Genomic DNA, 27948 nt, shown 5'->3' on the forward strand with positions numbered 1-27948 from the left:
TTAACAGAAAGAAAATTGAGGGTTTTTTTTCTTACTCTTTCCATTAATATTGGCTACCTGTTTATATATCAGGTAATTTGTTAGGACCTGTTAGCATAAAATATATAATAAAAGACATCAAAATTTCAGAAAAAAGTAATTGGAATAATGGGCATTAAGGAGGGCACATGACATTATGAGCATTGGGTATTATATGCAACTGATGAATCATTGAACACTACATTTGAAACTAAAAAAAAAAAAAGAAAAAAAAGAAGGAAAAAATATTCTAAATTTATATTTACTACCTTGCTTTGTGTGTGTGTAATTTAGAAAAATTGCCCTGATTCAATTTATTTATCGCCCAACTATAGCCTCCAATAGAGCATAATTTGAGCAGCATGACTATAAATATTAAAAATATACACACACATAATAAATGTGGTATCCATTTGCTATCTTTTCTTACTTTGCAAGTAGCACCATATGCACCTTCTATACCAATTACACTCCTGAAAGTGTATACTTACACTGGCATTACACTAGTTAAATTAGGAAATATTTTTGATTCCTAGATCCCACTGTAAGGCATGAGGTCTAATTATTACAGATAAATAAAAGTGGTTCTGTTGATCCTGGTTTATTTAATTCAATAACTAAGATCTAAAAATAAAAGAAAAAGTCTAAGGAATTAAAAGCCCAGCTCTCCAATGGAATAAAGCAAGGTTGTGATTATGAAAAGTGGTATGATTTAAAGTAAAAGCCAAAACAAAAGATCAGAAACCTAAGAACCATCCTCTATTCCTCCCTCTCCCTCATCTCCAACATCTAACTGGCCACAAATCTTAGACGACCATAATAACCTCCTTCAGAGTTTCTCATGTGAACTATTGCAATCCCTTTCTTTAGGCCTATTCTCTTCCTGCAATGCATTTTCCATTTTCCAAAATAAAAGAGCCCTTCAAAAATTCCAAACTAAGCATGTTACTCCCCAAATTGAAACCCTGGAGTGTGTCTCCAAGAAAACATCTGTCATCTCCTTAATCTAATCTTTCAGCACTTAAAATACCATTTGACAATTTTAGCCACATTGGGTTCATCTCATCAGCAATAGAGGATGATATTTATTGAGAGCTTAATATGGACCCGGCGTTATGATAAACACTTTTACATAGATGATCTCATTTAATTCTGAAGAAATATTTCAGGTTAGGTGTTATTATCCCATATTACAGATAAGGAAACTGGGTTTTGGTGAACTTTAGGAATTGCCTCTTGTCACATGGCTATCAAATGGCATTGTCAAGACAGAAACTGAAGTCTGATTCCAGAATAAATGCTCTTATATCCACCTACATGTCAAGAGGTCCCTTCAAAGTACCAAACTAATTCCATATCTACACTTTAATTCTTACTTGCCAATAGGACTTCTGTTCATCCTTTGGTGAAGTCTTCTTTGACTCCACGGTCAGTAATCCCTAACAGATTTGATCCCTACCTTCTTTGTGTCATCACCTAAGTTATACAAGATGGCCTCATACTTTGGTCATTGCGAGAGTAATCTTGGGAGACTGGGGAAAGTGCAAATGCTTGACTGAGTCTCAGAAACACTGACTTGATCTTCTGGGGTAGGGTCTTATCTAGATTTTCAACAAGACTTCAATGACTATAAAGCACATGTATCTGACAAGTACCAACTTAGATAACAATACAGTGTTTACATTTTAATTTTGCAATTACTTGTTTGCATGTTCTTACAATTAGTCTGCAGGTTTTTAGGGCTAGATATTATGTAAATTTGTAGCACTCCCACCTAGAAATTATATCTAGTAATCAGTAAGTATTCGACAAACCTATGATGCACACACAAATGGTTTTGTTCTTATAGTTGGAAAGCAATATCGAGATGGAAAATTATGGGAAGAAACTCTAAGGAGGACTATAATATAGTGGTCAGGATTATTTGCTCCATTATCAAATTCTCTGAAGTTTTTATCCCACCTCTACTATTAACTAACTTTAAAAATATGGAGCACTGAGATTATTATCTAAACTTCAGTTTTGTCATCTATAAAATAGGATTAAAAATAATATCTGTCTCAAGGTAATTGAGAAAATTAAATAAAAAGATATCTATAAAATATTTATACTGTGTTTGGCATATATATACTGAACACTTGAAAAAATGTTAACTTTTGGGGCACCTGGGTGGCTTAGTCGGTTAAGCACCTGCCTTGGTTCAGGTCCTGATCTCAGGGTCCTGGGATGGAGTCGCAAGTGGGGCTCCCTGCTCAGCAGGGAGTCTGCTTCTCCCTCTCCCTCTGCCCTTCCACCCACTTGTGCTCTCTCTCTTTCTCTCCCAAATAAATGAAATCTTTAAAAAATGTTAACTTTTTGATGAGATGATGATAATATAATGATTACAATAATCGTGATGGAGGTATTGTTAAGTGGCTATCAAAGAACCTAAGTAGTCATTCAAAAGCTTATGGCTTATAATGCTCTGATGCATATGGATGCTTATACTGTAGATATTCCACACTTTGAAAGCTATCATGGATAGACAAGCAAGGGCGAGCCTCAACTATTAGTAATAGATTTACCAAATTATGAAATAGTTGTCTTTGTTTCAAATATTTTAAAAGGCAAAACGTATGCAAAAGTTTAGCCCAGCTACATAGAAATTTTCTTTAAAAATACAGATTAACACCTGAGAAGAAAACAAAGTGGTACAAAAACAAATTGTTTTTTAATTTTAAAAATATGGGTTTTTTTTTTAAAGCCAGTCCTCCTTCTCTAATAAGGAACTAACAAAAGAACCTATTAGAAACGGACATAGTTGGTGCAACTAGCTTGTTGGCCAGCAGAGCTCTGGGTACCTGGGTGATAACAGTCAACTCATAATGAACAATTATACAAAGTAGTATAATTACACAAATATACAGTTGTCTTCTTTGGATAAATGTAGTTACTTTTTTTTTCAATTTTCTGGCAAATAATCGCTGGGGATGTAAAAACAAAAATACAACATTGTGTTGGACAATGTCAGAAATAAATGATATACAACAGACTGCCCTCAAGTAGCTAAATATTCATTGAAAAATAATTCAAGAACGCTAAGTAAAATCAATTACCTAAACATTCATAACTGCAAAATACCATAGTACCTTATAAGTCAGAGCATGCCACTTCTCTGCTCAAAACTTTCTAATGAGTCCCATTTCAATTAGAGTGAAAAACTGCATCTTTACAATAGCCTACAAGACTGCATCTCCCCTTCTCTCTCTCACCTCATTTCTTCCTGCTCTCGCTTCTTTGCTGTTCTTCATATGTATGTTTTAGGGTGCTTGCTCTGGCTATCCCCTAAAACACCCTTTCTTCACATATCAGCGAAGTTTATTCCTGCACCACCTTCCATCCTGTGCTCAAATGTCACCTTCTCTTAAAGATCTACCCTGACCATCAAAACATCCTCTCTGCAGCCCTAGCATTCTGGATCCCTCAACCCTTCATCTATCTTCTTTTTTTAAGATTTTATTTATTTTTTTTAAAGAGAGAGAGTGGGGGGGGGAGGGGAAGAGCAGAGGGAGAGAATCTCAAGCAGACTCCTGACTGAGTGCGGAGCCCATTCCAGGGCATGATCCCACAACCTTGAGATCACAACCTCAGCCGAAACCAAGACTCATTGGCTCAACCAACTGAGCCTCCCAGGTGCCCCCATCTATCTTCTTCTATGAATTTTCACTTTCTGAAGTGCTCTGTAGCTTAATAATTTATTACATTTTTGTCTTTTTTGTCCTCATCTGCTAGATTATAAGCTCCAAGAAGACAAGAGGATATTGTCTCTTTCATTCACAAATGTAAACTATGCCTGACACACAAGTGTTCAGTAAATATTTGTTGCATTAATAAATATATAAGCATTGAGGCAGTGAAAGGGAATGATATCAGAATCCAGAAAAAGAAGAAAAACACTTCTAGAATGAGATGATTGGATCAGTTAAGATTTAGGGTGATATATAAATTAAGAAATAGAGGGTATTATGCTAAGCGAAATAAGTCAATCAGAGAAAGACATGTATCATATGACCTCACTGATATGAGGAATTCTTAATCTCAGGAAACAAACTGAGGGTTGCTGGAGTGGTGGGGGGTGGGAGGGATGGGTGCCTTGGTGATGGACATTGGAAGGGTATGTGTTATGGTGAGCGCTGTGAATTGTGTAAGACTGTTGAATCACAGATCTGTACCTCTGAAACTAATAATACATTATATGTTAAGAAAAAAAGAAGATAGTAGGAAGGGAAAAATGAAGGGGGGGAAATTGGAGGGGGAGATGAACCATGAGAGACTATGGACTCTGAGAAACAAACTGAGGGTTCTAGAGGGGAGGGGGTTGGGGGGATGGGTTAGCCTGGTGATGGGTATTAAAGAGGGCACGTATTGAATGGAGCACTAGGTGTTATACACAAACAATGAATCATGGAACACTACATCAAAAACTAGTGATGTAATAGGAAATGCATGATATATCTAGGAAACAATTACTTCATTTGATTAAGTGGGGAAATATTACAAAATACATGTGGTAAAAAAAATGACATAAGAAATTACTGTTGGAGCAGGAGGCTAAAGAATGTTACCTTTCTTTAACAGGTAATAGGAGAACAATGACATGAAATGATCAAAATGGGCCTCTAGAAATACTGAGACCAAGGCATAGGAAGGATAGAATGGGCTCAAGGAACATCAGATTTGTCTGACATTAATTATAATCATAATCATCATGGTCAGGTATTCCTAAGTTAAAATGTCATGATCTCCAGTTCAAGGAGGAAAAGAGCGCTGTGGATAAAAATCAACCTATTTGTCAGCATTTACCTTTCAAATAAATAAAAAGCAAGGCGTATCTGTCTAGTAATTGTGCCATTGGATAATCTAGAATTTGTTTCCTTAAAGCCTCATAAGTGGGTAGAAAAATCAGACAGAGAATATACTTACTTACTGGAAGGAATCTCAACCAAATTTCCATTTCCCAAGACAGAGGAACACCTGCCATGTTTCCTGAAACCTTAACTAATTAAAATCATCCTTTAGGAATATAGGAAGAGTCTACTTCCTTGGTTAAAAACAAAACAAACAAACATGAAGTCTGTCCTTTTTATAGCAAACCTTAATGTCTTCTGTATCTGTTGCTGGTATTCGTAGTGTGATTATGAGACCGTTATTCCCCATTGTGATTTCCTCCTTATGTTACCCTGTGGGCAGAACTTGTAGCTCAGAGGCTGCCAGAAATGAAATACCAAAGATGTGCAGTGAAATAGGTGTCTTCTCAATGGAGAAAAGTTAATATAACTACCTTGTTTATAACAGACAGACAGACAGACACACGCAATATTTTCCTAGTACCCAACTGCTTAAGCATTTTGCTTTTTCTAAGTATCAAAACTTAGATTTAAATTTTTTCATGTCATGTTTACATTCATTTAAAAAATAGTTTCCTCTTCAAGAGGCCATTGTGTTCTTACACCTCAACCACTCATTTGGGGGCTTCTGAAAACATAAAGTTCTTTAAAATTTTTATGTCTAGTTAACATAACCTACCTCCACAAGTGATCAGATCATTGAATTACTACAAAATAAATGTTTCTTCACTATGGGAAGATTTAAAAACTTGACAGAAATTAAGGCACCCTTTCCACAAACAAGAGACTATTTGCAAAAAGAAAAAAAAAAAAAAGCCACTGTGCTTGGATATATTCTCCAGCATTTCTGGAAGGGATATATTCCAGGGTGCACTGAGTGATCAGACAGCCTTTGAGATTACCCTGCTGGACACTGCACCAAAACCACAGCTGCTCTGGGCAGTATTTGATCCACCAAATGTGGTAACTGCTTTTCAATCTGTTAGTAATAGGCAGCCAAAAATACTGCCATAGCTTGTTTTATAAATTTGTCCTCGAAGACTAGAGCATAAGTTATTAGTCATTTTAATTCTGTAAAGCTGGACTTAAATTTCCTTGTTCGACCTCCCCACCCCCATTCTCTTGCACTTAACTCAGTGTTTTGCAAATGTCCTTACTGATCAGACAATAGATTTGAAAACATGGAGAAACTTCCAAAATCTTTCTAATTAATTAAAAGAACATCGGGCATTCTCGGGCGCTGATTTCACAACTGTCCACTAATTTCATCTTTTTCTCTTTTCTCTCCTCGCTATCTGTCCCCCTGTCCGAATTGTCCTGCTTTTCCCATACTCTGTAAACATTTTCTCATCTGTTTCTCTACACTTCTTCATCTTCCTATTTATACTTTCTGTTTAAATTCAGATTCACTGACTTGTTTAAAAGCAACACGTGAAACTGAAGCATTTTTATGTGACAACATTACCAAGGGTAACTATCAAGTGAGGCATTTTCTATATGGAGAATAGTTTAACTGCTTCTATTAAGTTATAATTTGATAAAAATTAATGTCTTAATATAACTTTACATGCTTTTTGTAGTACTGGTATTTTTTTATTATATTTATTTTAATCCAGGAAATTTTAAAATTTTGTTCCAGTTAAAAGGGAACATCAAGCAAATGGTTTGATGTGTTAGTTAAGGGCCCTCAACACAATGCTTACAAATTTTGGTGGTCATTTTATCATTTTCTAATAGGATTCCACTTTGTGATTTTTGAAAAGTACAGTTAATAATGTCCTCAGATTGCCTACATACAGTGCCAAGCTTTTTTATTTGTTTTTCTCATGGGTGGAGAATCAAGATATCTACTAATTCTTAAGTATCTGGGGATCAGTTTGAAGTCAAAGTGTCATTTTGTGAATATTTACTTCAGATTATGTGAACTCAAAGCTAACAAACTAAATGCCATTGCCTGTGAATAGTCATATTTTTTTAAAGCAACAGCACATATAATATATATATGATACATCATTTGCTCTTATGCTCATTAATTACCAATGGTGAATTCTTTGCCACATTCTTGAATTCAATCCAGATAACTAACTTAGAACATCCTAGCATTCTTTGATTGTTCATTTGATAGAAATAACTCATAACATAGATAAATAATCACAAATAACAGGGCAAAAACACATTCCAGGTAATAAAGTTTACACTTGATTAGGACAGAGTTTATCTCATTTACCTTCTAATCCTTCTACAGTTCTCATCAGACTATCTTTGACATAGTTAGGTACTAAACTCTACTTTTTAAATTAGAGATCATGACTTAAGATGCTTAGATTATATTTCTAGCATGTCTTTTCTGTCAAAGGTGTTGGTTTTCAAGATTTGTGAGATTTAAGTACACTAGTCATTGTTTTCCTTTAAGAAGATCAAACTCTCAATTATTTGTTCTAAGAAGCAAGCTGCTATGTATTATTAGCACCTATTATTTATTGATTAGGATATGACTCAATTTCCTTCATTTATTGAACATAATTAAGAGTTTCTAACCAAGAGGCGCCTGGGTGGCTCAGTTGTTTAAACGGCTGCCTTCAGCTCAGGTCATGATCTCAGGGTCCTGGGATTGAGTCCCAAGATGGGCTCCTAGTTCAGCAGGAAGTCTGCTTCCCCCTCTCCTGCTGCCCCTCCCCCCTGCTTGTGTTTGCTCTCTTTCCCTCTCAAATAAATAAAATCTTAAAAAAAAGAGTTTCTAACCAAAAGAATTATCTGAAAAATTATAAATAACTGGGTAAGCAATTCCATTAAATTTTAATTATCTTATATATCTTATATAAATAAAGGACCTTTTTGGCATCCAACAAAACATTTTATAAATGCCAAAGTTGTATATGAGGAACTTAAAAAAAAAAACTCCCTCAATTTCTTTGTATGATAATTTAATAATCTATATTATGAATACCTATCAAAACATATGCTGCTTTTTAACTGTATTGTCTATACTGAAGTCAAATTTCTGATAATGACATCCTACACCTTTCAGAAGTAGCCCTGCCTATAGAAGCAGCCTTAGTTCCTAGTGCTGCCTCAGACCTTATATCCTAGTCCTACTGAACTGGCTGTATTTCTCCTGAATGTGCTATATGTCATAGCTCTGTCTGAACGGGAAGTTTTCATGCTAAAAAAATCCAATCCTTCTTGTCTAACTGTAAAATCCCTGCTAAAGTGTCATGTCTTACTTGAAGTACTTCCTGAACTTCCTAAATGGAGCCCATTATTTCCACTTTTGAGCACTCTACCATAAATATCTCTATTCTTATATTTATAGCACCATGTTATTGCTTTACCTTTCTGTCTCTTCTGCTAGACTGTATGTTCCCAAAGTAAGATACGGTGACATAGTTATCTTTGCATTTTCCATGTTGAGCATACTGTCTGATATATCATAGCTGTTCCATATATTTATGGTTGAATGAAGAATGAATGTATCCTCTTTTACTGATTTGTCATCTATTTACATTACAATGACAGATTTATTATATCTGAGGTTAGCAATAGCTGGAAACTGAACTTCAAAATAAATCAAAAAAAATCTGTCCAAAATCAATTAACCAGTTTATTTAGCACATGCCTATCATTATAGCCCTTGTTCCTTCCCACAGGGAGTTTCTATTTTATCAGAATTTCCAGTGTAAGTTATGATGTTGCAGTGATGGATTGAGTGGCCTGGAAAAATGATTTTGAGGAAATAATACCTAGTGGTAATACCATCAGGCAGCAGAAGCCAACACAAGTATAAAATGTGCACAGATTAAAGTACTAAATGGCTTAATGAACACCAGCATCAGTATAAGTTTACTGATGTTAATAATATGTGCCAATATTACATATTTATCTTCTACTTCTTGGTGTTGTATCACAGCCAAGAAATGTATTGTGAATGCCTAATAAGATTCAAGGGCTATGCTTAGTGCAAGAGACAAAAGGATATCCTAAATGGACATGGTCCTGTGCTAATGGCAGATCCTGTCTTCCTGGAGCTTACATTGTAGGGAGACAGTACATAAACCCCAAATTACCAAAATAATCTCCCATTATACTTGTGATAATTTTATGTAGCAAAAAACAAAAACAAAAACAAAATCATGTATGTCCCATATATGTATTTAACTAAGGTGCATAAGACATTTTTGTCTCTAAAAGTTTTGTAAAGAGTTGGGCAATTAGTATATATTTTCTATGCAACCAGAAAAGCCACTTAGTCCAATTACAGGATTAAAATATCTACAGAATCCAGTTCTTTTTACAATTAGACAATACTTATAATGAAAGAGGAGACATTACACCTGATACGATAGGAATAAAAAGGATCTTAAGAGACTACTATAAACAATTATACACCAACAAATTGGATAGAAGAAATGAAAAATTCCTATAAATATACAATCTACCCAGTGAATCATGAAGAAATAGAAAATCTCAATAGACCAATAATGAGTATGTAGATTAAATAAATAACCAAAACCCTCCCAACAAAGTAAAGCTCAGGAACAGATAACTGCATGGGTAAATTTTACCAACATTTAAAGAATTAACATTGATCCCTCTTAAACTTCTTCAAAATATTGAAGAAGAAACAGTTCCAAATTCATTTTTTGAAACCAGAATGTCCCTGATGGCCATAGCCAAAGATATTACAAGAAAACTATAGGACAACATACCTGATGAAATAGATGCAAAAATCCATTGCAAAATACTAGCAAACCAAATTAAACAGCACATCAAAAGGATTATACACTCTGATCAAATGGAATTTATCCCTGGGATGCAAGGATGGTTCAACATACGCAAATAAATGTGATATACTACAACAACAGATTAAAGGATAAAAATCATATGATTATTTTAATAGATGCAGAAAAAGCATTTGACAAAGTACAATATCCTTTTATGATGAAAACTCCCAACAAATTAGATGTAATGGAATGTACCTTGAAACAATACAGGCCATACATGAAAAACCCACAGCTATCATCATACTCAATGGTCAAAACAAAACAAAACAAACAAACAAACAAACAAAAACCTCAAAGCTTTTCATTTGAGATCAGGAGCAAGGATGCCCAACTCTCACCACTTCTATTCACATAGTACTGGAATCCTAGTCAGAGAAATTGGGCAAGAAAAAAGAATCCAAATTAAGGAAGAAGTGGACATATCTCTGTTTGCAGGTGACAGGATCTTCTATGTTGAAACCCTAACTCCACAGGACATTAAATTCTGTAAGGTTGCTACACAAAATATCAGAAATCACTTGTAATTCAATATACTAACACCAAAGTAACTGAAAAGGAAATTTAGAAAACAATCCTATTTACAGTAGCATCAAAAATAGTAAAATACTAGGGAATAAAGTTAACCTAGGAAATGAAGACTTGTATATGGAAAATGACAAAACACTGATGGAAAAAATTGAAAAAGATGCAAATAAATGGAAAGATATGCCATGTTCATGGATTGGAAGACATAATATTGTTAAAATGTCCATAATACCCAAAGTTATCAACAGATTCAATGCAATCACTACCAAACCCCCCATGGCATTTTTACTGAATTAGATAAATAAATAATCCTAAAATTTATATGGAACCACAAAAGACCCAAGTAGACAAAGCAATCTTGAGAATGAGGATCAAAACTGGAGACATCACACTTCCTAATATCAAAATACATAAAATTACAATAATTAAAACAGTATGGTATTGGCATAAAGATAGACATATAGATGAATGAAACAGAATAGAGAATACAGAGAATCCAGTTGATAAACCCACATCAACTTATCTTTATCAAGGATGCCAAAATACACAATGGAGAGAGAATAATCTCTTAAACAAATGATGTTGAGAAAACTGGATGTCCAAAGCAAAAGAATAAAATCAGACCCTTATCTTAGATCATATATAAAAATTAACTCAAAATGGATTGAAGACTTAAAGATAAGATCTGAAAATGTAAAATTCCTAGAAGAAAACATAGGGGAAAGTGTCATGATGCTGGTCTTGATAATGTTTTCCTGGGCATGACAACAAAGCAGAGGGAACAAAAATAGACAAGTGGGGCAACATCAAAATAAAAGGCTTCTGCACAGCAAAGGAAACAATCAACAGAGCAAAAAGCAACCTAAAGAATGGAGAAAATGTTTGCAAGCCATATATCTAATATCGGATTAATACGTAAAATATATAAGGAACTCCTACAACTTAATAAAGAATCTGATTTTTTAAATAGGCAAAGGACTTAAATAGACATTTCTCCAGAGATGACATACAAATTACCAACAGGGGTATGAAAAGATGCTCAACATCTCTAGTAATCAGGAAAATGCAAGGAAATCAAAACCACAATGAGATAATCACGTCACACTATTAGGATGGCTATTGTTAAAAAAAGAAAAAGGAGTGATGTCCACCAGATGGCTGAATAAGATGCCCCTTATTATATCCTCCCCTTAGCAACAACAATATGGCAGTCATCCATGGACAACATGCCTTTGTGGGAGATGTGATAGCCAGGTAGGAGATGGTGAAATCCCAGTTGAATGAATCTCATTCAAGAATGAGAAGAGCCATTTGGAAAAGACAGACCAGCCCCTAGGTGGCTGAGTGAGAAACAACTGCATAGCCCTGAGAACTTGGCAACAACCCCTTGGCCTTTGGTTCTGTCATCAAAAAATACACCGAGGGATCCAAGAGGAGTCTCACCTACCACTGTATCAGGTAACAGGCACATAGACTTTGGTGCTGGCTGTGGATTCTGAAAGTACCCTTTGAACTGGCTCTAGCACCTCTGAGCCACAGTTTAGGAGCTTCTGGAGAACACTGATTTACACAATCACCCATGAATGAGAGACCCTTTATGGAGGCCCAGGAGTCTGGTAGAAGTCCAACACACCATTGGAACAACAACAAAAAAATCAAAATTGGACACACTGCTGAGGATAAGAGGAAAAATTTGACTTTATCTGCATCACCCATCCCCCAAGATAACAGCGGGTGAGCATGTGCAGAAAGCTGGCCCAAATTTGTGGACCCAGAAGGGACAACAGACTTGAGCATTTAGCTGAGAAGTCGTTCATACAGGGCCTGGCTCTAGAAGTTGAGAGAAGGAATACAAGCCTAAGAGCTCTGTCATAAGAGGGAGCAAGAAGTGCGGAACATGCATATTCTTAGAAGGTCTGAGAAAGTCTCAAAATCCCCAGCAGGACTAAAGGAAGATATTTCTCTCCTGAAGTCAACCAGTAAAGACTGGAGAAGGTGACTACTATTTTAAACACAAAGACAGTAACACAATATTTCAAGAAACATGAAAAATCCAGAAAACATGACACCACCAAAAGAACACAATAATTTTCCAGTAATGGACCCCAAAGACATGGAGCTCTGCAATTTACCTCAAAAAGAATTCAAAATACCTGTTTTAAGGAAGCTCAATAAACTACAAAGAAACTCACAAAAAATAATTCTTCAAAATCAAGAAAACAACACATGATCGAAATGAAAAGTTTAACAAAGAGATCTGAAGGATCTCAGAACAGAATCTCTGTTCTCCTCTGGAGAAGAGGAAAGCAGAAAGTTTATTACAGTGGGGCACCTTCGTGGCTCAGTGAGTTAAGTGGCTAACTCTTGATTTTGGCTCAGGTCATGATCTCAGGATCCTGGTATTGAGCCCCACATCAGGCTCCGTACTCATCAGGGAGTCTGCTTCAGGATTCTCTCTCTCTCCCTCTGCCCCTCTTCTCTCTCTTTCTATTTCTCTCTCTCCCCCCCCCAAATAACTAAATAAATCATTTTTAAAAAGCTTATTACAGAAGTAATGACACAGAACTTCCAAAATCTGGGGAGAGATTTGGACATCCATGTTCATAAAAGTCATAGGCTCCCAAACAAACTCAACATAAAAAGATATTTTGCAAGATTAATTATAATAAAACTGTCAAAAATGAAAGACAAAGATAGGGTCTTAAAAATAACAAGAGAAAAGAAGCTCATAATTTACAAGGGGACCTGTACAAGGCAATATCAGTGACTTTCTCAGGAGAAACCTTATAGACAAGGACAGAGAGTGATGTCACGCTCAAAGTGCTGAAAGAATAAAACTCTCAAGCAAGAATACTTTATACAGTAAAGTAGTCCATTAGAAAACGTCGGACGAAGGAGAGATGGCCACACACAAACAAAAGTTAATGGAGTTCATTACTACTAGACCTGACTTACAAGAAATGCAGAAAGCAGGCGCCTGGGTGGCTCAGACGGTTAAGCGTCTGCCTTCGGCTCAGGTCATGATCCCAGGGTCCTGGGATCGAGTCCCACATCGGGCTCCCTGCTCCTTGGGAGCCTGCTTCTCCCTCTGCTTCTCTCTCTCTCTCTGTCTCTCATGAATAAATAAATATATTAAAAAAAAAATCTTAAAAAAAAAAGAAAAGAAATGCAGAAAGCAATCTCTCAAGCTGAAATGTAAGGACGGTAATTAGTAACATGAAAACATACAAAAATATACAATACACTGGTGAAGGTAAGTACATATTTAAATTCAAAATACTTTAATTCTGTAATACGGTGGTGTATTAACTACTTAATTCTAGTATAAAAGTAAAGGACACAAGTTTTAAAATTAACTACAGCATAATAATTTGTTAAGGAATACAAAAAAAATAAGGTAAATTGTGACATCAAAAACACAAAGTGGGAAGTAAAAGGACAGAGATTTATTATGTGAATGAAGTTAAGTTGTTAGTGTAAAATAGATAGTTATATCTAGAAGATAGTTCATGTAAGTCTCATAGTAACCACAAAGCAAAAGCTCACAGTAGATACTCAAAGGATAAGAAGAAGGGAATCAAGCACACCACTCTGGAAAATCACCTATTCATAAAAGAAAAGAGTAAGAGAGAAAGAAAGGAATATGGGAACTATAACAAAGCCAGAAAATAATTGATAAGATGGTATTAGTAAGTAAATAATTACTCTAAATGTAAATGGATGGTATTCTCCAAGCAAAAGACATAGAGTAGCTGAATGGATTTAAAAAATAAAACAAACAAGAACAAAATAAAACAACTATATGCTGCCTACTAGAAACTCACTTCAGCTTCAAAGATACACATATGCTCAAAGTGAAGGGATAATAAAAGATATTCCATGCAAGTGGAAACCACAACAGGCAGTGGTAGCTATACTTATATCTGACAGTATAAACTTTAACTCAAAAGCTGTTACTAGAGATAAAGAAAGCCATTGCATAATAATTAGATCATTTAATCAAGGGGATATAGTAATAAATATATATGCAAATAGGGGCACCTGGGTGGTTCAGTCAGTTAACATCTGACTCTTGATTTTGGCTCAGGTCATGATCTCAGGGTCCCCTGAGAGCCCCATGTTGGGCTCCACTCAGCACAGAGTGTGCTTGAGATTCTCTCTTCCTCCCTCCCTCTGCCCCACCCCCCACTCATGTGCTCTCTCTCTAAATAAATTATATATATCTATATATATGCAGCTAACACCTGAGCACTACCCAAATATATTAAGCATATACTAACAGATCTGAAGGGAAAAACAGACAACAATACAATAATAGTAGGGGACTTCAGTACTTCACTTTCAACAATATATAGATCATCTAGATAAAAAAGTATTAAGGAAATATTGGATTTTAACAATACTTCAGACCAAATGAACCTAACAGACATATACAGAACATTCATTGCAAAGCAACAAAATACATATTTTTTCTCAAGTACATGCAGAACATTCTCCAGGATAAATCATATATTATATCACTAAAGAAGTCTTAGCAAAGTTAAGGGTGAAATCATATCAAAAATCTTTTCCAATCACAATGGCATGAAACTAGAAATCAATAACAGAAGGAACACTGGAAAATTCACACATATGTGGACAAATATGTGGAAATCAAATAGTATGCTCATAAATGGCCAATTATTGAAAGAATAAATCAAAAGGAAAATAAAAAAAAAAATCTTGAAATGAGCAAACAAAAAGAGGAGAAACACAACATACTAAAACTTGTGGGATACACAAAAGCAGTTCTGAGAGGAAGTTTATAGCAATGAATGTCTACATTTGAAAAAAGGAAGATCTCAAATAAACGAGCTAACTTTATATCACAAGGAACTAGAAAAAGAATACACTAAAGCCAAAAGTTAGCAGAATAAAGGAAGTAACAAAGATCAGAGCAGAAATAAATAAAATAGAAAACAGAAAAACAACAGAAAAGACCAAAGAAACAAAGAGCTGGTTTTTGAAAAGATACACAAAATTGACATAAGATTCGATAGATTAACTAAAAAAAAAAAGAGAGAGAAAGGGAGACAGAGAAGACTTACATAAACAAAACTGGAAATGAAAGAGGAGACATTACACTGATATCACAGAAATGAAAAAGATCATAAAAGACTGCTATGAACAATTATATACCAAAAAACTGGATAATCTATAAGAAATGGACACATTTCTAGAAACATATAACCTACCAACTAAAACATGAAATAGAAAATCTGAACAGACCAATAACAAGTAAGAAATTAAATTAGTGATCAAAAGCCTTCCAATAAAGAAAAGCCCAGGACTAGATGGCTTCATAGGTGAATTTTGCCAAACATGTAAAAAGGAATTAATGCTAGTCTTTCTCAAACTCTTCTGAAAAACTGAAGAGGAGAGAACATTCTAAATCTCATTTTATGAAATCAGAATTACCCTGATACCGAAGCCCGATAAGGACACTACAAGAAAAAAATGACAGGCCAAAATCCATGATGAATACAGATGTGCATTTTTTTTTAAAGATTTTATTTATTTATCCGACAGAGAGAGAGACAGCGAGAGCAGGAACACAAGCAGGGAGAGTGGGAGAGGGAGAAGCAGGCTTCCCGCCGAGCAGGGAGCCCGATGTGGGACTCGATCCCAGGACCCTGGGATCATGACCTGAGCCGAAGGCAGACGCTTAATGACTGAGCCACCCAGGCACCCCCAGATGTGCATTTTTTTAACAAAATACTAGCAAACCAAACTCAACAACATATCAAAAGGATTATACACCACCATCAAGTGGGATTTATGCCTGGGATGCAAAGATAGTTCAACACACGCAAATAAAAAAACTGTGAGGCATCACATTAGTACAGTGAAAGATAAAAAATCATGTGATAATCTCAACAGACACAGAAAAAGCATCTGACATGATGAAATATTGGATTTTAACAATACTTCAGACCAAATGATAAAAACCTTCATGATAAAAACTCTCAACAAAATGGGTATAGAAGGAATGAACCTCAACTTAATGAAGGCCATATATGAAAAGCCCACAGCTAACATCATACTCAATGGTGAAAGATTGAAGACTTTTCCTCTAAGATAGGGAAGAAGACTAAAGGTGCCCAGTCTCATGACTTTCATTCAACAGAGTACTGAAAGTTTTAGCCAGAGTAATTATGCAAGAAAAAGAAATGAAGGATATCCAAACCAGAAAGGAAAGTAAAATTATCTCTATTGGAAAATGATGTGATCTTATGTATACAAAATCCTTGAGACTCCACCAAAAACTATTAGAGCTAATGAACAAATTCAATAAAGTTGCAGGATAAAAAAATCAACATTCAGAAATTAGTTGTGTTATTATACACTAAAAACAGAATATCTCAAAAAGAAAGAAAATAATACCATTTACAACAACAATAAAATTTGGGAACAAATTTAACCACATTTAAGCCATCTATATATTCAACAGAATTCATGTCAAAATTCCAGTGGCATGATTTCACAGAGACAGAAATTCATGGAACCACAAAAGACCCTGAATACACAAAGCAATCCTGAGAAAGAAGTATAAAGCTAGAGGCATCATTCTTTCTGATTTCAAACTATTACAAAGCTATAGTAATCAAACAGTATGGTACTGACATAAAAATGGACACATACACCAATGTAACAGAATTGAGAGCCCAGAAATAAACCCTCACGTATACAGCCAACTAACATTTAACAAAGATGCCAAGAATACTCAAGGGGAAAAGTATAGTCTTTTCCCCATAAATGGTGCTGGGGAAACTGTTTAATCATATGTAGAAGAATGAAATTGGACCCCTACCTTATACTACTCACAAAAATTATTCAGAATTGGAATAAAACCCCATATTTTAAAAGTCCTAAGGGAAAATAGAAAAAAAGCTCCTGGACATTGGTCTTGTCATTGATTTTTTTTGGATATGACACCAAAAGTACAAGCAACAAATGCAAAATAAATAAGCAGAACTACATCAAATTAAAAAATAAATCTTCTGGGGCACCTAGGTGACAATGGTTTGCATTATATCATATACTTGCAAGTTGCTAAGAGACTAGATTTTAAGTATTCTCTCTCTCTCTCTCTCACACACACACACAAAGAAAAAAAGAAGGTAATTATGTGAGCTATAGAGGTATTAACTATCCATATTGTGTAATCATTTTGCAATAAATACATATATCAAATCGACACATTGTATAAGTTCAAGAACAACACAATGTTATGTGTCAACTAAATTTCAATGAACTGAAAAAATAAAACTTTTGCATCCTATTCATAGAAGAGTTCAGCTTGTAGTTTTCTATTGTATTATGGGAACCTGTGATAACCACAGAAGATAGAATAATTAAAACAGCATTGGGATTACCTGGTCCTTAAAGGTTAGCAATATTTCTATGTGAAGTCATTTGGACCTGGTATTTTGTGTGTGTGTGTGTGTGTTGGGGTACTTTTAAACAATTATTTTCTATATTACTCCTATGATTATTGCTCTATGTAGAATTTCTGTACAGGGATCAATTTTGATCAATTTCATAATGCATTTCTATTTATTTCTCCTTATATTTCTTGACTATCCCCTTTAAGAAGGTTGATGCTGTTATGTGGTTCATAAATACTCAAAACTGGAGTTTTTGTTAGGATATGTCTCCTTTTGATAACTATAAAATGTTCTTGTTTTAAAAAAAATACATGTTGGGGTGCCTGGGTTACTCAGTTGGTTAAACGACCAACTCTTGATTTTGGCTCAGGTCACATCTCAGTGGTTGTGAGATTGAGCCCCGTGTTGGGCTGCACCCTCAGCATGGAGTCAGCTTGAGATTCTCTCCTTCTCCTACTCCGTCCCCCGCCCTGCATGCATTCTCTCGCTCTCTCAAATAAATAAATATATCTTAAAAAAAAAAAAGTATGTGTTGGTGAAGATGTGGAAAAACTGGAACCCTTATACAATGTTGATAGGAATGTAAATTGGTGGAACCACTATGGAAAACAGTATGGAGGTTTCTCAAAGAAATTAAAAGTAGATCTATTATATGATCTAGCAATCCCATCTGAGTATATTTACAAAACATTTGAAATAATCTCAAAGAGACATCTGTGCTCCTATTTTCATTGCAGCATCACTCACAATAGCCAAGATATGGAAACAATTGAAATGCCTATTAAAAGATAAATTAATAAAGAAAAGATGGTATATACATACAATGTAATATCATTGTCTTAAAAAAAGAAAAGGAAATCCTGCCAAAAGCAACAACATAGATGAACCTAGTACACATTATACTAAGTGAAATAAGCCAGACAAAGAAGGACAAATACTACATGACAGCACTTATATCAAGTATCTAAAATAGTCAAATTAAAAAAAATGATAATAAAAAACAGATAAACAAATAAATAAATACATAAAAATAGTCAAACTCCTAGAAATAGAAAGTAGAATGATGGTTGCCAAGGCTGGAGGAAAGGGGACGCTTCTGTTCAACAGGTATAAAGTTTCAGTGATGCAAGATGAGTAAGTTCTAGAAATCTGCTGTACAACATTGTACCTATAGTTAACACTACTGTATTGTGTATTAAAAACTTGAGGGTAAATCTCATTGTTCTTACAATAAAAGAAAAAAGAAAACACTTGTAAATTCTGTTGAAAATAATTAAAACTTTATATAGTTTTATAAATGAATTGGAGGAGCACATCAAAATCTTTAAAAAATAAGACAATATTCTCTCCTGACAAAGTCTATTTAATTTCTACATTCAAAAAATTAATATTTAAAAATTAATATAAACTTGTTCTTAAATTTCTTGAGTAGCACATGATATTATATTTACCTGTGTATTCAAGGTGAAATCCTGCAGCAGAAACGCTGATGTCTGATTGAAAATTTAGATATAGATTATTAGATGTACTATTCAACAGATGGGGTATTGTTGTTCCTGAAATGATAATTGGAAAGGCAGGTCAATGATCACATAATAAATATTATAGTAAAACTAAGTAAGTTAACTACTAATCAGCCAATAGATTATCACTGAAATTATGTATTGGTCAAGTGTTTTTTCAGGAATTTTTTGATAAAAAAATATGTCCCACATTTCTCTTTCATTTTATTGTTTGTGACTATCTCCAAGGAGATGGTCCTTTGAGATCACTCTAGATTGCTCCCTAAAAATAGGCAGGCACAAAGAGCTGGTCAAAGCAGTAAATTTTACAGGTCACCTAAAATAAGTGTTTTGAATTTCATGTGGATTTCAATATTCCATGCACGAGCTAATGGGAAGTTTAATTTTAAAGTTTGCAGGTGATTTTTATAGTATACTAACTTAAGATTATGTATGGGTTCAGAGGATTCTATTTATTGCCCTTTTTATTATATATGTTATATACAAATATATATGCATTCCATTTATGTATGTATGCATGTATGTATGTATGTTCTTCTATACCAGGTAAAGTACCTTGATGTATCTTATACTCTGACAGCAAAGCTGGTAAGTAGTGTTTGAAAAATCCCAATTATAAACTAGTGTTAGCCGTGTCTCCCCGCAAATACGTTATAATGATGTACTTCTGAATTTCTAAAGGAAGTCAACTTGACTTTATTCAATTATAGAGTTGAAAACAAAATATCTGCTTGAAGCAATTACTTCTTGACTATTTGACATTGAGTAATAGTTCAAGATCCTTAAGATTACAACTCAAGCAATTTCAAATGACAAGCATAAAAAAAGTGTCAATTCTATGTTTTAAGATAACATATTAGTTGATAATGTTGCAAATTTTTTTTGTAACTAGTTACTTTATACTACTTTGTACAAATCTGTGGACCTTAACCACTCACTGATCCTTCTATAAAGGAAGTCAGGACTAATTCATTATAGAACATATAATTGCTTTGTTTTTGTTTTCAACCTGTTATCTGTCCATAGTATCCTCACTGAATCACTGAAGACAGAGGTAAACTCACCCTGCCCGCCCTTAGTCTCCTAGAGAATCTTAGTGATTAAGAGTTCTGGCTCTGGAGTCACACCAGCTGGGCTCCAGTCTCATTCTAACATTAGGTGTATAATCTCGGGCAACTTAATCTCTCTAAGCTTCAATCAAGTACCAGAACTGCTAGAAAGAGCAAATGAGGAGATGTATGACAAGCCTCACATAGAGCTAGCAGTTGGTAAATCAACAGCTGTTGTCACTTTTATTATCTTCATTGTTGTATTTATTATTAAGAAAGTATACCCTCAATCTATTCTAAACAAATGTATACTCAAAATGTTATGAGATTTCTTCCAAGAAAGACTTCTACCTTAACCTGTATCTAAAATACTTTCTATGACTAAACCAAGTCACTCCTACTCCAGATATTTCTTCTTTCCTTTTCTCAATGGTGATGCTGAAAAACTGGTTATCATACTCTATTTTAAAATCTATTAAAAACTTAAAACCATTCATGCTGATTCAAGTATATCTGAAATGTAGAAGTTCATGGTTTAGCTATGTTCCTATGTCTACAGTTAAAAAGTATAATAAAGTAAAAAGTATAGTTAAAATTAGAGTAAAACGATTTCACTTCTCATTTGCTGGAAAAAGCTGTTAGATTATTGCATAAATTACCTTTAAAAACCTTAACAAATTTAAAAACCTTCTGGTCTTGGTACCTGGGTATTAATTCACTTTATATAATTTTATTCATTTCCTAGAAATAATTTTAAATTCTCTTTATTCTCACTCAACAGTACCTTGTAACATTTACCATGTTGTTACACAGTCTCTAAAATTATTTTAATGGCTCGGTAACACTCTATTGAATAGATAGAGCATAATTACCAAGCACTGTCTAATTTTTAACTATTTAAGGGAAAAGGGCACACATATTATTCCTGAACCACAGCTCAGCTGAAAATATTACTATAAAGGCATCAATAAATAATTACATAAATATAGTAAGAATATAGTAAGGTTTTAAACAGCAATTTCAATGTCATTACCTTTTATGCCAAATTTCTCACCTTGTAATTTAGTTCCCTGTGTATAGTTTATAAAAAGGAATTTAAACTGCCAAGTCAGAGTCTTGGAAGCTCTTTTAAAAAGAGAGAGAGATTTCTATATTCCTAATTATATCTGTGTTTTAATTAAGCTCAGCTCTTCTATTTACCTGAATAACTTCCGAGGCGTGGAGCATTGTTGTCTCCCCCATCATAAAAGTCCAGAGAATCCCAATTATGTTCTGTAGCAAAGCTGACAACTTGCACCTGTGAAATAATAATTACTGATAAGAAAACATATTTCTAACAAGATACTAATATTACATAATGTCTGTCACCATCTCAGAATATTCTCTTTATTAAAGGCTGTGGGTTAGGGGTGTCTGGGTGGCTCAGTCAGTTAAGTGTCTGACTCTTGATTTCGGCTCAGGTCATGATCTCAGGGTCATGAGATGGAGCCCCACATGGAGCCCGTGTCTGCTCAGCGGGGAGTCTGTTTGTCCCTCTCCCTCCCCTTATACCGCTTTCCCCCCACTCTCTTTTACTTTTTCTCTCTGTATCTATATATCTAAAGTAAATAAAGAAATAAAAACTAAAAAAATAAAAATAAAGGCTTTGGGTTAATTAATGTCTTAGTGCCAGGAATCCCAATGCATGTTCTAAACAACTGGTGAACTTCTATGTTTTGGAGTGTTCGATTTTTGCCAGTTTAGCTAGGTTTATACTGGATACATTTTATTTTCCTTTATTTGCCTAACCTTTGCTCAATTTCCTTTCATTAAAAAAAATAACATTATTATCCCCTATGCACATTTTTAATAGGTCTCAATATAGATGACCAAAATTAAACTTTATAACTGATTTGGGTACATTTTTTAAAGATTATTTTTATGAATGGAGTCATAATAACTAAATTACTGTGAAAGTCCCTAAAGTTGATAAGGGAAATGCTGGAGTACAATTCTCTCATGCCTATTAAATTTTATTTAAAGAAAGAGGCATGTGTTACTTTGTTGCACTTCACTTGGCACAGCTTGAGCTTTTGCAAGAACCCACAGGACCCCCACAACTGTGGATGTGATCCTTTTTCTCTTTCTTTAGTATATATTTTATTGTTATGGAGGAAGGGAAGGACTAACTTTATTAAAATAAATTTATTTTATTTAGCTAAAGTCTGTTATAATTGTAAGCACTGCACTCATTCGCTAAATAATTATCACAACTGCATTCATTAGAAATTTCTTATCCACAAAATAGACCATCATCATTCTTCCCATCAAGTGAATGCTGGTGTCTCCTTTCCAGGGGTGAGTGCCACATGGCAACAGATACCCTGCCTGTGTGACAGGCATTAGGCCCAATGGCAATGTTCCAGGACAGGAAGAAGAATGGAATTAAAGCTGTATGACTTTAATATTATCACCACCTCCTTAAACAATGATCAATTCTCTCTTCATATCTGAATTTTCCTTTCCTACAATTCAGGGGAAGAAAAGATCACATTCAGCTGGGAAAAAAAAAAAAAGGAAAAGAAAAGGAAAAAAAATGTAAGAATTCATGCAGGAGTTGACATTTGAGATAAGCTAAATGTATTGAGAGGTTTTCCACTGAAAGAGATTATTGAGTTATAAAAATGTAGAGGGGGCAAGCCATGAGGTGGATTTAGTGAACCATAAGTAATCCAATTTAGCCACAGTAGAATGTATTTACATATGAGGAAATATGCATGCAAAGTTAGGAAAAGGAGAGAAAAGTTAGAAAGAGTGAGCTTAGTGGATAAATACAAAAGACTGCAGAGTTAGGACGCCTGGATTTGCAGCTTCCTGGCTCCCTCCACTGGCTGCCATGTAATACTAAAGAGTTGTTAATCTCTCTATGCCTTCAATTACTCATATAAATCATTGTAGTAAAGGTATCTGATTCATAGAATTGTCATAAAAACTAAATTAATTTTAGTTGAAAATAGTGTCCAGTGTGTATAAAGGATTTAATGTATCTTAGTTGTGACAGATTGGCCAAGAGACTAGAAAGACTGAACGCCACCGCAATAATTATGCAAGTGAGCAGTCCACTGAAGGTTTTAGAAGGAGCAAAATCAGAACTGCTTTAAGTACTGCACTGCATTGGATGAAAAAAATATAAGTGAAAAGACAATTTCAGTGTCCACTGCAGTAGTCTGTGTGAGAAACAATGAAAAATTGAAGTAGATCGGAGGCAGGAATAAATAGTAGAAAGGGGGACAGAGATGCCCCCCATATGTTGCTACAGGGGAAGTTACTGGCTTTTGTGTAATCTGAATAAGGGAAGGAAGTGAGAGGGAAGACTTAAGAATAATTTATCTTTTTTTCCTGAGTTATGGAGATCAGAGGGGTGGTGAGAACAAAAATGAAGACATCTGTAGGAAAGCCTATTACCTTAATGAGAAGAACAAATTTTGCTTAATTCTGGATACGTATGTATAGCAGACTGAATATTGGTTTCCAAAAATATCAGGTCCTCATCCCTGGCACCTAGACATGTTGCCTTACGTGGAAGGAAAAAAAAAAAAAAGATCTTTCAGATGCAATTAAACTAAGCATCTTGCGATAGGGAGATTATCCTGGATTATTCAAATGGGCCCTAAATACAATCATAAGAAAGATGTCAAAGGAGATTTGACACAGACAGAAGAGAAGAAGGCACTGTGACCATGTGGGCAAAAAATGGAGTCATACAGTCGGACACCAAGGAGTGCCGGCAGCCACCGGCAGTTAGAAGAAGCAAGGAAGGGCCTCCCGTAGAGCCTGGGCAGAGGGAAGAGTGGAGGGTCAGAGCACAGCCCTGGCAGCACCCCAGCCGCAGCTCAGGAACCCTGCTTTGGGACTTCTGGCCTCCAGCACTGGGAGAGAATAAACTTCAGCTACTCTAAGCTATCAAGTGCCTGGTACTTCCAGCAGCCACAGGAAACTAACACAATTTGCCACGCAGAGTCTGGGCAAACTGTGAATGTAGTTTGGCACAATAAACACAGAGGGTGTGGGAGACTCAAGTAAATGACTGAGGACCCACAATGACAAAAAGCCAAATAGGAGTCAAAGTCAAAGATTTAAAAAGAAAAAAAAAACGCTATTGATTCAGCGTTTAGGAGAATTTTGCATTAGATGGAGCTGTCCATCACGGCAACAGGATAGCTTTATGAGGTAATGAATTTCCAATCACTAAAACCAGATATTTCTCATATAGACATTCACATTTCATTTTAACGTGCTTGTTAGATTATATTAACTCATGATGATCATTCTACAAATTGACACAGTTAAGTAATGAACATTGTTTTCCCATGGTTATTCACATAAAGATCGCTCTTCTGCTTGATAACTTTGTTATTAGCCCTTTTGGAATTCTCCATCAATATACTTTGCTAAAATAGACAGGCAAATACACTAGTCCCCACAAACTTCTCATGTAAACTTAATATAACAAATCACTCTATTTGCTGAGCTCTTTCTAAAGATAGCTCAATCACTCTATATTATTTGTAACTTTTCCAGCATTTTAAATGTTTCTTTTTCCACCACTGGTTATCCCATTTCATCTCGTATAGGATTTATTGAATATTCATATCATTCTTTATTCACATACATATTCATCCTAACTGAATAAAATAAAATAAGCATTGCTTTAAACCTGATGTAGCAGTCAGGTAGCTTTTAGGTAAAATTAGTGAAATTTCAAATATAAATCACATATTAAATATGTGTGTGTATGTGTTATGTAATTTTCTATTATTTAGAGATATGTCTAAAATTACCATACATAAAGAGGTTAATTAGAAAAAAAGTGTTTGGCAGTCCTTTAGACTATTTAAATTTAAAAATCCAGTACACTTCACACCCTGTTTAAACTTGATAAATGCGTTGTTAAACTCAAATTCTATTTTCTAACGTGTGATCATTAAATAAAATGCTGTACTATCAAAATGATAGTACAGCTAGTTTTGAGTAGTGTTTGGCTAGGACATGTGATATACAATGTACTTTGTCTGCAGATGTCTTATTAGTTCATCATGCTGTCTTAACTCCTTAAAATAGTCCAAAACTCCGCTGCTTGGGGAGGTATTCATTGGTTCATTCTAAAAATATTTACTGAGCATGCTAGCTGCCAGAGCAGACTGAGTTAGTGCCCTCATGATCTTATGGATAATTAACTAAGTAGTAACAGTAAAATGTGATGGGTGTTATAATAAGGAAATTACAGGGACCTATGAGAACATATAGCACAGGACTTAACCTTTTCTCAAGTTCACAGAAAGTCTTCCACAGAACTGTTTTGAGACAGAAATGATGACTAAGAATAAACAAAATAAAGGGAGATCAAGCAGAGTGTTGTCTGCAAAGAGAACAACATGCATAAAGGCCCAAAGGCAAAAGAGAGCTTTTATAAAGAACTAAAATAGTGTAAACAGAAGAGGTAAGAAATGAGGACAAAGCACAAAGGCATAATCAACTTGTCAAGGAATTAAGGATATAGGGGACAGCTGAAGTATTGTAAGCAGAAAAGTGATATTAGTAGGTTTTTAATTTTAGGTTACTCTACTCTCTTTGCCCTCTGAGGAATAGATTGAAGGAGAAAAAGAACCTGGGACAGGGATTACGACCACCCAATCTTAAGTGATAAAAATTTGGATGGAGAGAAATAGACTTATTTGATTTATGAAAGACAGACCTGACACTGACATATTTCATTGTATAGAGCAGGAGAAGAAAAAAAAATCATCAAGATTTCTGGCTTGTGCAACTGACTGGATGAGGGGTTCATTCTGAGTCAGAGAACACTGGAGAAGTTCCATAATAATGAGAAAAAATCATGAAGTCAATTTTGAACAGGTTGAATTTGAAATTCCAGCAAGAAGTTTAGCTGAAAATGCCCAGTGGGCAGTTAGATATGTGTCATGAAGCTTAGGTGAAAGGTCTGGGTTGGATATTTAGGTTTGAGAACCAACATTTATTCAGTCTTCATTAAAAAAAGAATGTTTTCTGATGGTCTATTATGATGCAGGTCCTGGGCTTCATCAGCACAAAATGGTAGCTAAAGACATGGAAGTAGACAAGATGGCAGAGAGAATGGTGTAAGGTAAGATGAACAAACACCACAGAATCTCTCAAACATTGTATCTGATGTGTTGAGTAGAAAGAGAAGACCATGTTACCAAATGTAGAAGCAAGAGCCACTGATGTAAAAAAGAAAATAAAACAAAAGTCCAAGAGAGTACTGGTGCCATAAAAACTAAGGAGGAAAAACATGTTTTAAGAGTGACAGGAGAATGGGCATGATCAGAATGTTGCTGTCAGAATAAGCAGGATGAGCAACACAATGCATTTAATGACCTATAAGTCCTCAGTGATTGCTATGAGTGGCTCATTTAGAGCAATGGAAGCTAAAGCCACATTGCAGGGCTCAAAAACAAAAAATGAGAATTAGAGGGGAAATGCTGGTTTGTTTGTTTGTTTTTTTATTGTAAGCTGAGACAGAAATGGACAAGCTGATATTAACATATAGAGGCTCTAGGATAACCTTCATAAACTGACACTATATGATACAGCAAATATTCTATGAAGGTTCTAAAGTTATCATCTGATTTCAGATTTTCTATACAACCTGGAACATGGACAATTCTAAGATTCTTATTCATTCTACCAGTGATGAGATAGGATTGATTGGTTTTCCCTGAACTTTACAAGTTAGCCATAAAATGATAGTACAGCTAGTCAGAATATAAGCATAGATCTATAGTCTTTTCATTTTTAATGTCCTTAAAACACTGTAAACATACATTTCATATTTTCTCATTGGTTTACTGACCTATTTTACTCCTAACACCCATCAAGTGATTTTTTTTGAATTTTCTGAAAAATTACAAAGATAAATTCAAAAGTTGATTTTTTTGGGGGGGGGGCGCCTGGGTGGCTCAGTTGGTTAAGCGACTGCCTTCGGCTCAGGTCATGATCCCGGAGTCCTGGGATCGAGTCCCACATCGGGCTCCTGGCTCAGCGGGGAGCCTGCTTCTCCCTCTGACCCTATACCCTCTCATGCTGTTTCTCTCTCTCTCTCAAATGAATAAATAAAATCTTTAAAAAAAAAAAAAAGTTGATTTTTTTTAACTGAAAATTATACTACTCTCGAATTTCAGTTTTAATGAATGATTTCTTGGCTACTTTTTCCATAGCTGATAGATATCTCAAGTATCCAAAGGAAAGCCTTATGACTCAATTGGAGAAGTAATCAAGTTATTTTTATGAAATATAGATTATGTACTATTTTGTAAAGAATAATTACTTTCCATGGAATATATATGGACTCAGGAGTAAAATGCCATCAATTTATCCAGAAACAATCTCCTTGTAAAACAGAGTAACTGGTCAAGTTTCTCCTCCCCAGTTATAATAATATGGTATATTGTGTTGATTGTCTATAGACTAGCATCCCTGTTCCTTGCTAACAGAGAATTGGTTTTGTTCGATTAAATGAGGACAGTATATATCAGAGAAAGCTGAGCCCTTTGCTTAATCCAGGTACTTAATGTTGATTTGTTTGAGACAAATCATAATAAATTTTTTGCTACTGGCCAGTATATGGCTTAGGAATGGATATTCTTGCAATTTTGGTCAATAGTACAGGAAGGAAAGTCTACTGGAAGGATTTCTAAAAAGTTTTTTTAACCACTGTAAAG

The 27948-nt window shown here is 34.8% G+C and overlaps 1 protein-coding gene across 3 annotated transcripts in view; it reads right to left on the reverse strand.

Moving 5' to 3' along the window:
* CSMD3 (CUB and Sushi multiple domains 3) overlaps nucleotides 1-27948 on the reverse strand; it is a 1204765-nt gene that overhangs the window by 124062 nt on the left and 1052755 nt on the right. For all 3 annotated transcript variants that reach the window (XM_044914284.1, XM_021688378.1, XM_021688377.1), the window contains 2 exons: nucleotides 21410-21506; nucleotides 19089-19193 (listed from right to left, as the gene is read on the reverse strand). In XM_044914284.1, coding sequence (XP_044770219.1) covers nucleotides 19089-19193; nucleotides 21410-21506 — 202 coding nt within the window. The remainder of the gene's footprint in view (nucleotides 1-19088; nucleotides 19194-21409; nucleotides 21507-27948) is intronic.

The sequence above is a fragment of the Neomonachus schauinslandi genome, chromosome 4 (genome assembly GCF_002201575.2).
Source record: "Neomonachus schauinslandi chromosome 4, ASM220157v2, whole genome shotgun sequence".
Taxonomy (NCBI): Eukaryota; Metazoa; Chordata; class Mammalia; order Carnivora; family Phocidae; genus Neomonachus; species Neomonachus schauinslandi.